The sequence below is a fragment of the Triticum aestivum genome, chromosome 6B (genome assembly GCF_018294505.1).
Source record: "Triticum aestivum cultivar Chinese Spring chromosome 6B, IWGSC CS RefSeq v2.1, whole genome shotgun sequence".
In the NCBI taxonomy this organism is placed as follows: Eukaryota; Viridiplantae; Streptophyta; class Magnoliopsida; order Poales; family Poaceae; genus Triticum; species Triticum aestivum.
This window is the reverse complement of record NC_057810.1, coordinates 56,264,747-56,276,458: the sequence shown is the minus strand read 5'-3', so window position 1 is coordinate 56,276,458 and position 11,712 is coordinate 56,264,747. Positions and strand designations below refer to the sequence as shown.

The following is an 11,712-nucleotide window of genomic DNA, read 5'->3' as shown; positions in this document are numbered from 1 at the left end:
ACTCGTGCATATAACATCAACGCATAAAACCTAGGCTCGGATGCCACTGTTGGGAAACATAGTAATTTCAAAAAAATTCCTACGCACACGCAAGATCATGGTGATGCATAGCAACGAGAGGGGAGAGTGTGTCCACGTACCCTCGTAGACCGAAAGCGGAAGCGTTAGCACAACGCGGTTGATGTAGTCGTACGTCTTCACGGCCCGACCGATCAAGCACCGAAACTACGGCACCTCCGAGTTCTAGCACATGTTCAGCTCGATGACGTCCCTCGAACTCCGATCCAGCCGAGTGTCGAGGGAGAGTTCCGTCAGCACGACGGCGTGGTGACGATCTTGATGTTCTACCGTCGCAGGGCTTCGCCTAAGCACCGCTACGATATTATCGAGGTGGACTATGGTGAAGGGGGGCACCGCACACGGCTAAGAGATCCAAGGGATCAATTGTTGTTGTGTCTATGGGGTGCCCCCCCGCCCCCGTATATAAAGGAGCAAGGGGGGAGGCGGCCGGCCTAGGGAGGAGGCGCGCCAAGGGGGGAGTCCTACTCCCACCGGGAGTAGGACTCCTCCTTTCCTTGTTGGAGTAGGAGAGAAGGAAAGAGGAGGAGAGGGAGAAGGAAAAGGGGGCTGCCCCCCTTATCCAATTCGGACCAGAGGGGGGCGCAGGCCTCCTTCCTTTTGGCCTCTCTCTTCTATTCCCGTATGGCCCAATAAGGCTCATATACTCCCCGGCGAATTCCCGTAACTCTCCGGTACTCCGAAAAATACCCGAATCACTCAGAACCTTTTCGAACTCCGAATATAGTCGTCCAATATATCGATCTTTACGTCTCGACCATTTCGAGACTCCTCGTCATGTCCCCGATCTCATCTGGGACAGCGAACTCCTTCGGTACATTAAAACTCATAAACTCATAATATAACTGTCATCGAAACCTTAAGCGTGCGGACCCTACGGGTTCGAGAACAATGTAGACATGACCGAGACACGTCTCCGGTCAATAACCAATAGCGGAACCTAGATGCTCATATTGGTTCCCACATATTCTACGAAGATCTTTATCTGTCAGACCGCATAACAACATACGTTGTTCCCTTTGTCATCGGTATGTTACTTGCCCGAGATTCGATCGTCGGTATCTCAATACTTAGTTCAATCTCGTTACCGGCAAGTCTCTTTACTTGTTCCGTAATACATCATCCCGCAACTAACTCATTAGTTACAATGCTTGCAAGGCTTATAGTGATGTGCATTACCGAGTGGGCCCAGAGATACCTCTCCGACAATCGGAGTGACAAATCCTAATCTCGAAATACGCCAACCCAACATGTACCTTCGAAGACACCTGTAGAGCACCTTTATAATCACCCAGTTACGTTGTGACGTTTGGTAGCACACAAAGTGTTCCTCCGGTAAACGGGAGTTGCATAATCTCATAGTCATAGGAACATGTATAAGTGATGAAGAAAGCAATAGCAACATACTATACGATCAAGTGCTAAGCTAACGGAATGGGTCAAGTCAATCACATCATTCTCCTAATGATGTGATCCCGTTAATCAAATGACAACTCTTTGTCCATGGCTAGGAAACATAACCATCTTTGATTAATGAGCTAGTCAAGTAGAGGCATACTAGTGACACTCAGTTTGTCTATGTATTCACACATGTATTATGTTTTCGGTTAATACAATTCTAGCATGAATAATAAACATTTATCATGATATAAGGAAATAAATAATAACTCTATTATTGCCTCTAGGGCATATTTCCTTCAGGAGCTTGCCATAGGTGTGCTCCAGTAGTACCTTGGGCCCATGAGCACCACCATCAAGGTTGGTGCGAATCAATGGTTGTCGGAGCACAGTGGCGGGGTTGCTGGAGCGTGGTCATAGGGATCCCGACTACACACTCAGGATTTGTCGTGCAAGCCCTGAGACCAATCCAATGCATGAAGCACGGAGACCAATCCAATGCAGGAGAGGGCGAGTCTGCCCCCTACATATGGCAACGGCTCCTGACACACGACACGGTGTACAAGTTTTACATCGGGTCAAGTGCCATGGTCATGGATGCATGTTGTGTTGTTCACACAGCCAAGGTGTTCGACGGCTTGCTTGCCTACGGTGGCTGTAGGTGATGCAAAGAGAGCATCATGCTTGCCTATGGTAGGTGTAGGTGATGCAAAGAGAACATCAAGAGAGGTTGGAGCTCTTCACTGCGTGTGTGGGTATCAAGGTATGATGTAGCCAAAGACACAATAATTGTAGATTGAGCGGCCGCCGATGTGAAGGAGATGTCGATGCAGCCAATGGAGATAGATACATAGTCAAATTAGAGGAGATGTCGATGCAGCCAATGGAGATAGATACATAGTCAAATTAGAACAGGGACAAAAGAGCCACATATTAGAAAAAAAATGATTTCCCAAGGATACTTTTGCAAAAAAAAAATATGTGACAGTATTCATCAAAGACCAAAGTGTCACGTTGGTCAGTATAGCTGGCCAAACGGGCCGGGCTAAACAGGCCGGCCCGCGAGCACGCCGGCACGGCCCGCCATGGGCCAGGCACGACACGGGCTAAACGGGCCGTGCCCGGCACGCGGCACGCCTTGGGCCGTGCCTGGGCCTGGAGCCTGGGCACGCGGGCCGGCACGGCACGGCCCGTTTATTTTTTTTATATTTTTTAGATTTATATATATATATACCTAAAATACAGCCCAATAGGCCTAAAAATCAGCCCAGCAGGCTGAAAATGTGCAGCCCAGCGTGCTAAACGGGCCACCGGGCCGGCCCGTTTACTAATCAGGTCGTGCCTGGGCCAAGGAGCAGCGCCCGTGGGCCGGCACGGCACGGCCCGGCTATTAAACGTGCCATGGCGGGCCGTGCCGGGCCAGGCACGATTAGCACAGGCCGTGCCGTGCCGTGTCGGGCCGGCCCGTTTGGCCAGGTCTGTTGGTCAGTGTGGGTCCGAGGTGAATAGGAGCTACAGCGAACCACTTAAAAGAAGAATTGTGACTAGAATGCACATCTTCAAAGAATAAGGGCTCACCTGACATTTCGACGAAAGAATCAGGACCGCCCCTTTTTGCTTTTAAAAGAAGAAAAAAATACAAGTTTCAGCCGATTGTTTCTGAACCGTTGGATTGAAATTCAGTGGCAGGGGCATCGTCTTCCTCCTCTAGTAGATGTTCTTCTAGTTCGGTTTTCCTGCGCTCATTCGGTCTTCGGGTGTTCTGGGTGCTATTCGGTTTTCGGGTAGTTCGGTTTCCGATGGCCACCCCTCCACTCATTTCCCCTCGCTCCCCAAATCTGCCATTACCCTACCCATTTACCCTAACCCACACGAGACAGAAGCCCTCGACCAGCAGTGGCGGCGCGGCGGCTGCCTCTCCCCGGTGCCCCCACGGCCACGGCCGCCCCCACCTTCTTCCTTCTTCCATCCTCTTCAATTCTCCCGGTGCTCCCACCCCGGCCCGCTCCGTGACTCCGGAGAAGCAAAAGGGAGGGCGCCGCCCCGCTGCAACGCCGGTCGCCGGAGAGGACACCACCACCACCACCAGTCGCCGGTCCGCTGAGTCCGTGACGCCGCTCACCGCTCGCCGGTCGCCGGAGAGGACACCACCACCACCACCACCATGGCAACGAGCCAAGTATCCTGCAATGTAAGTCCCCTGACCCGTAATTTCTACTGTATTTCCGCAGTAGATTGAAATTTCCTGAATGGATGATCCAAAGCGCTGCTTCACTGCCACCTGATTACATGACTTATCTCCCCCCTGATTGCATGATTCTTGCTAGTGATGAATACACACGAAAACGATCAATTTACGCATATCATTTGACTAAGCTGCACAGTAAGGTCAAAGTTCAGGTAACCACAGAGCAGCTTCCCCTGTAATCTGCTTGTAAACTGGTACATATCCTCCTTCACCAAGTAGGTTCTGGAATCAAAATTTTCCCTGGCTGACCAGACCTTAGCTCGCTATAAATCAACAGATACGACATTTGTTCTTCCAGCTATAGTGTTCAGTTCTGCATAACTATGGTTTCGTTGGTTCATTTGTTGCCTTGTTTGCTGTTTGTAGATGCTTGAACCGGAACAAAACGTTGGCAATGTCGTACTAGGTTCTCAGTTGTCATTGACAATGAGCTCCGAGGATACAGAGGAAGGCAATAATGTCGAGGAGGAGGTGGAAGGCGAAGCTGAGAAACAGCAGTCCCAGAAGGAGGCCAAGAAAAGGAAGGAAATGGAGCCAAGGTAAGATGTTTGCTAATCTTTTATCAAATTCTTCGAGGTACAAGTGCAACTATTCCAAACAAGAGCTTTGCTGCGAATCAAAAGCAATAATGGTATGTCATCCTTGCTGAAGCATTCACCACCTGCAGGAGTGACCCTAATAAGATCAATGAGGACAAGCAGCCAATTCTTGAAGATACAACAGATGAGGAGGATGACATTAAGTGTGCACTCACTGCTTGGGAGTTGGAACCTGAGAAGATGAGATATGCTCTTGCTAAAATGATAATCATGGATGGTCTCCCATTTTCATTTTCCGAGAGACCAGGATTCAGAAAGTTAATGTCAAAGGCATGTCCTTGGTTTAATGTTCCATCAAGGAGAACCACTATTAGAGATTGTGTCTCTATTTACTATCGTGAGAAAGAGAAACTGAAGAAGTTCTTTAAAGAAAACTGTGAAAGAGTCAGCCTAACAACCAACACCTGGACATCTATGCAACAACAGAGCTATATGTGTGTTACCGTTCATTTCCTTGACACTGACTGGAAGCTACATAAGAGGATTATTGGGTTTTTCTTGATTAGTTGTCGTAATGGGGAAGACATTGGGAAGGACATCGAGAGGTGTTTGGTGTATTGGGGCTTAGAGAAAGTGTTCTCAATAACTGTTGATGATGCATTAGCAAACGATGGCATTATAAGTTACATGAAGATGGTTATGAACAATGCTAAAACCAGCATAGCAGAAGGACGATATTTTCACATGAGATGTGCTACCCATGTCATAAACTTGATAGTTTCAGATTTCCTAAGAGAGTTGGATATCCCAGTGCAGCGAGTCCGTGCTGCTGTCCGTTTTATCAGAAATTCTCCATCTAGAATTACTCGATTTAAGAGGTGTGCTGACTTGGAGAAGGTGGACAGCAAAGCATTCTTACCACTTGATGTATGCACAAAATGGAACTCCACATACCTAATGTTGAAAACTGCAGTCACATATGAGAAGGTGTTCGATAGGTATGGCGATGATGACCCTTACTTTGCAACTGAGTTAAATAGTGAGGAAGCGCCAGGAGTTCCTGAAGCTCTAGATTGGGAGTATGCAAGGAAGATCTCAGAGTTTCTTCAGCCTTTTTATAACCTCACTGCTCGTGTTTCAGCAAATAATCATTGCACATCTCACATTTTTTTCCATGAAATTGCCGATGTTTATATCTTGTTGAGAGAGTGGTGTGAGAGTGCCGATGCTTTGCGGAAGGAAATGGCTGAAAGGATGATTGCTAAGTACAAGAAGTATTGGGGTGATCATGAGAGCTTCAACATTCTGATCTTTGTGGCTGTTGCTCTTGATCCAAGGTACAAGTTGTCAGATTACACAAGGTTTGCTACTTCTGAGATGTTTGGTGAGATAAAAGGAGAAGAAGTTTGGAAAAAGATGAGTGAAACACTTAATGACTTGTTTAAGGAGTATGGCAAGATGTATGCTTCAAGTGAGAAGAAGGAAATGGAATCCGATGTGGTGCAAGGCATGAGCTTGATGAGGTCCCTAATTACCAAGAGGATGAGAATGAACAACTCTGTGGTCGGTCCTACAAAGTCTGAACTTGAGAAATATCTTGCCAAGGAGACTGAAGCACACGCCGCCAAATTTGATATTCTCCAGTGGTGGAAAGTCAAATCTTCTAGATTCCCAGTATTATCACGGCTAGCTCGTGATGTCTTGGCTGTCCCGATATCTGCAGTTTCATCTGAGTTTGCCTTCAGCACCGGTGGACGTATCCTCGACGAGTTTAGGAGCTCTCTTACTCCATTCATTCTCCAAGCACTCATTTGTTCTCAGGATTGGATGCTGGGATCAGCTCCTGTAAATGATGAAGAGGATACAGAGCAGTTGACCGAAGTAGTGGAAGGTACGAAAATATGTTCATTCCGTGCTTCCTTTGTTTTTCCTAGTTCCTTGCTGAATTTAACTGCTTTCTGATTGCGTTACTTTAATCTCAGAATTACTTGAAGAAATGGTTGGCCTCAACGTATCTGAGAGTAGCTCTAGTGATAATAATTCCATCCCCGATGATGCATGATTCCGCATCATAAATCTGGGTGAGTACTACTTACTTCCCTTGATAAGTACATGAATGACTTGCTACATTATTTGCTAACCTACAGTTTGTACAGTTCGGAGCCTTGGGAAATCTTGCTGCCTCGCTGATATGGAGAGATGGAGTTGGATTGATGGTGCAAAACTGCATATCTTGTTGTCAGTTGAAGTGGTTGTGTCGTTGTCTTATTTTGGTCTATGCTTCATGGGCATATATCTGTTTTATTTTGTCAGTTGTATGAACTTAAGTTATCTGTGTTGAATGAGACTGATGTGCTGCTGCTACTAAGAACTCTAGCTATATGATGTATGGCTGCTCATGGCCTGATGCATTGTCTGGTTATTATCTCTGTCAACTCCAGTGTTAAATATATTTGCGTGCATTGTGTAGCCTGGTGACTGTTCGGACACCCGCAAACCTCCCCTGGTTTGGTGACGATATATGTGATTTCGAACGTCAGGACATGCCCGGATGGATTTGGTGCATGGCATTGGACGGCCAAATGCATCCAGATAGTGCTGTCCAGATATTTAGGGGCGTTAGAGTTGCCTAACAGCTGTATGCGCCTGACTAGATTTGGATTTTGGTGATGGGACAGAAGTAGCTGTGAGGAGCTCCGACTGGCCGTCCAGTAGACCAGTACCATCCTCACATCAGAATGGGGTGCTGTTGCTGCAGCATATGAAGGGGGTGCTGCTGGCTTTACACTTATAGTTGTATTTGCTGCAGCATCAGAGATTACATTACCATTTGCTGACTACCAACAAATAAAACCAGAATAGATAAAACTGCAACCCCCATTGCTGCTATTGCTGGTCGAATAGCACCAGGCAGGCAAGTGTAATCCAACATTCATCAGCCAAAAAAATTCAACAGGCACACGCAATGGACATAAGCAAGAATATTACGTCAAATCTCCCGGCCTATTACAACAAGTAACATAATCAAACGGAAACAGAGAGACGATGAACACACACGACGTAAGCCAGGATCATCTCAGCAAGTGTACATCTTCAACAAGCCAGTTGGCTAATTGTGACTAGAACTTAGATAACAGAGGTAAGTTAGAAATGAACGATTAATCCTACAATTCCACTTCCCAGTTGACCATGCGTGCAACGTAGGGGGTCGATATCTCCGTCTGAAGCATACAAAATGGACGGACCCACAGCAAAGAAGCCAATTCCTGCATCTCAGCAGCCAGAATACAACTCTAGGTACCTGTGGAGCAACCAATGTCATTAGGCAAACCATTTTTGTACTACTAATCCATGGAAAAGAGTACAAGTTATGCAACCTCACAACTTTTAAAGATTCAAACAGTAAAAATTAGCTTCACCATAAAGGAAATTCTACCAAAAACAACAAAGTTGAATCATCTCAGCACTCGGAAAAAAAAACAGAGATTATCAGTAGGTAAAATTTGGGGTGGTTGCACACTTTCAACTTCTATTGTCAGCACATTCTCGGTCATTTTGGCCATCTTCTCTCAGTAGAGGCTAAGAGACCGATGGTTCAAATAACCCCAACAGAGGCAAATAGTGCTGAACCATCTAGCTTACAAACCACTTGAATTATATTTTTAAAACTTCCTTCGGTACAAAATACATGCCATCTTTTTAAACTGCGTGGCACAAAAAAACAACACCTTTTTTAGGGGGAAACTGTAGGGGAGACCCCGCCAGTAAATTTTATTAAAATAGATAATTTACAAGAGAGAGAATATATACATGGCGAGAGAGACAGAAGGACAGGGGGAACAGAGAGAAGAAAAACTTTAGCAGGCTAATCACTAGCACCAGAAAAAGCCTAAAAAACAACACTTTGATCACTCTCTCAATCATAATTTGTTACTCCCTCTGTAAAGAAATATAAGAGTGTTTAGATCAAAGTAGTGATCTAAACGCTCTTATATTTCTTTATGGAGGGAGTACTTAATAAAGGTAAAAATTGTGGCAGAACGTTAAGTGCAGCTCGCAACATCAACTGAAGCTGACAAAATTGTGGCAGAATGTCAAGTGCAACTGGACTGACGAAAGGGGCATCTGGCCAATGCACAGAACAAAACAAAAACGTAAGCTGACAAGCATCGATCAGAGAAAACCATTAAAGTGGGTGGGAACGTACTGCACAAACTGCAGCCTAATGCTTAATGTTCAGCGGTGAACAGGCCTTGTCTGAAGTTGGCATTCAAATACTTTGGACCGTACACTGTGTTGGAGCTGATTGGCTCAGTGGTATATCTCTTGGAACTGCGGCCTGGCAGTGCCGTCCATCCCGTGTTCCATGTCCCGAAATCACTGAGTTAGATGAGGAGAATCCAGACCTGAAGTGATTCTTTTTCGGCGACTCGTCAAGAAAGGGAATTCCGCTAATACCGCAAGGGTTTATCAACTGGGCTGGTATTCTCAAGAACTGGCAACTTGGACGATCTCAATGTACTGAAGCAGCACTACCGAGGAAATGTAACAGGTGACATGGCCAGAACAGAGGAGAAGACATAAAAGAGCAAGGGCACCACCAAGTTAGGTACGCGAATAACGATGGCGAAGCTTGTTAAATTAAGCGGGGCCCAACCGTAAGCGTCACGTGTGTCTGGCCTATAAGGATGGCTAGAATTAATGATGTAAGCACATAACGATGGCAAGCTATGAATGAGTGAAAAATCCCCTTTTTCGATCTTAGCTTCGTCCCTACCCCAGTCCCTATTTATCTCCTGCAATATCAATCTCACGTCCTGGCTAGCCGGCGGCAAAGTCAGCTAAGATTCTAGCGGGAGAAGAGCCCACAATAACAAAAGCAATCTATTTGGTAACAGAGAAATGGTAGTAAAAAGGAAAGCAATATTTTTTTATTTCGAAAGAACTTTTAGATATGTGAACTTGCATGCAGAAGATATGTTTACCTGCTCAACCAAAAATCATAGTGATATATCTACCCAGACAATCATCTTATGTACTGTGCAAAAATTCAGCTCCATCATGTCCACCACCAATGCTTGTCCCTACAAGCATAAGAAGTCAAACACTGAAACAACCAATGACATTCCTATGGGAAGCCAAATAGATAGGAGAAGGCATCACTGAAGATATTTAGTTAAACTCGCATGTGTAATTTCAGAAAAAACAATTAAGGGCTTCTTCGGTTCAGAGGAACTTTGAAGGATTCTAATCAAAAACAAATCATGCAAAGGCCATAGCAATGTCAAGTTGGAACACATAGGCCCTTTTCCTATGGTCTACTTCACACGCAATTCCAAAGGAAAATTTCCATCGAGTCCAACCTCTTGGAAACTTTTTTCGTTTCAGACTTCAGATGACAAATATGGAACTCACCTAGCCCTTGAAAAATGTTCCTGTTTTTTTTCCTATGGCACAACCAAACATCATGTATTACAGATTAATGTGCTTTTTATTTCTATAGGATTTTTAGCAAGATCAGCAGAGATAACAATATTGAATTACACAAGTAAGCTTCCTGTTAGTTTTCATGTACCACACAGTCTAATTATAATAAAAATTAACGATGTCGGAATATTCAAAACAACACCACCCCCTCCCTAAACTAGGTACCACTAACAAATATTTTCCCGGTTTATAAGTCATAATCATTATATGAAATACCGAGACACAAGCATCCGGACAGAACACTACATCACAACTTCATTATGCGTTAAAGGCAATGCTATTACCTGCAGAATACACACTTTCGAATTGATGATGATAAAATGCGTTGGGAGTCTCATAAAATTTCTTGAATTGCAGTGACTCAAGCTGCAGCATGATGACAGCATCACCACCTGTAGTCAGGAGAACCACATTATTGTACTCGGCAAGCCCTTCTATCAGGGGTTGCACTCTCTCCTTCTCTGGATTCAGGGAAAGTAGCTTGTCCAGTTCAATAGTTGTTGCCACCCCCCATGATGCAACACCATCAAAACCAGTCTTTCTCTTCCATAATTGGGCGGTGAAGCCTAATATGGAGAGTAATCCCAGTCCACCACCCTCTGCCCGCATAACCGCGAATTGGAGAAGGTCCACTTTAGACAGACACGGTGGTACTCGGATCACAGCTAGGCTCTGCCTCTCCAAATCAAACTCGAGAATTGCATCCGAACGCCCACCAAGACACCAGTAAAGGGAATTCCCAACCAGCACAGACGACAAGCCGAAAACATACATGCTGAAAATACCCTTCGTAGTATATCCCTCAAATGGAACCAGTGGTGAGATGAGAGGACCCCAGGCGCCTTTCTCCGACGAGTAAACGCGGGCGAGCAATCGCATATGTTGCTTGTCTTCCCCGCCAACCCCTACCAAGATCACCTGGAAGTGGCGGGCCTCGCCGGCGGCACGAAGCACCGCCCCGTGGATCGAGTTTGCGACCCCGACAAACCCCGGGGGGAAAGCAATGTGGTGCTGATCGCCGGTGACGGGGTCCCACACCAGGACGTGATTCCGTGAATCGGGGGAGATGAGCACGAGGCCGTGGCGGCAGCCGAGGACCGAGGAGTGGCAGGTTTCGATGAGCTGCAATGAGAGGCGCTCGCCGGGGATACGGTCGGGCGAATCCATGGTGGGCGTGTAGGAGACGCATCGGTCGCCCTCGACGAAGCAGCCGAGGAGGGGAGGGCTGTGGCGGTGGTGCTCGCGGAAGCGGCGGAAAAAGAGGATGTCGGAGACGAGGAGGCGCCAGCGCTTGCAGACGAGGGAGGCGCGGGGGAGGGTGGACGGCAGCGGGGGGAGGCGGAGGAGGATCTCCGAGAGTAGGTTTTCGTCGTCGAGCGGCGCCGCCGCCGGAGACATCTCGCCCTCCTCAGAGCTCGTGTAGTGCGGGAGGACGCTGCGGGTTGGGGCGAGATCGAAAGCCCAATCGAGGAAGCCCACGATAAGTAAAGTACACAAGAAGACAGAACCTACACGGGTCACGGGCTGCCTCTTCTTCTCGTGATCTCATCAGCAAGAAAAAAAAAGGAAAAACCCTCGTCGTCGATTAAGAAATTTTTTTAGGGAGCGCGATGGCCAGGGCGTTCTCGTCGTCGCCCGCGTCGGCGCTGACCCTCGTCGCCGAACGTCCCTTCCTCACCGGCTCCTCCCCGCCTCCCTCTCCCGCCGGCCTCCCGTCCCCGTCCTATCCCCACTCCTCGTCTCGTGACACCCCCTCCTCCCATTCCCGAGCCGCCTGTGCTGGGCCATTGGGCGGCGGAGGAGGACCGAGCCGAGGCCGCCGCGGCTGCGGCGGGTCTCCTCCGCCGCCCGCGCCGGTTCGGCAACCGCCTGGCAGAGTGCCACGCGCCGGTGCTTGGGCTGCCTGTGCCGGCCACCTCGACCCCCATCCCTCTCCTTCCCTTGTCGGCGTGGCCTCGGGCC

The 11,712-nt window shown here is 47.4% G+C and overlaps 1 protein-coding gene across 1 annotated transcript; it reads right to left on the bottom strand.

The window, feature by feature from the left end:
* Window positions 1–7,211: 7,211 nt before the first annotated feature.
* Window positions 7,212–11,210, bottom strand: LOC123133458 (uncharacterized). Its single transcript, XM_044552949.1, has 3 exons — window positions 10,035–11,210; window positions 9,249–9,347; window positions 7,212–7,564 (listed from the first exon to the last, which is right to left on the bottom strand). Exons 1-2 carry the CDS (start codon window positions 11,146–11,148, stop codon window positions 9,295–9,297), a joined length of 1,167 nt encoding a protein of 388 aa, XP_044408884.1. The 5' UTR covers window positions 11,149–11,210; the 3' UTR covers window positions 7,212–7,564; window positions 9,249–9,294.
* Between the last annotated feature and the right edge of the window lie 502 nt (window positions 11,211–11,712).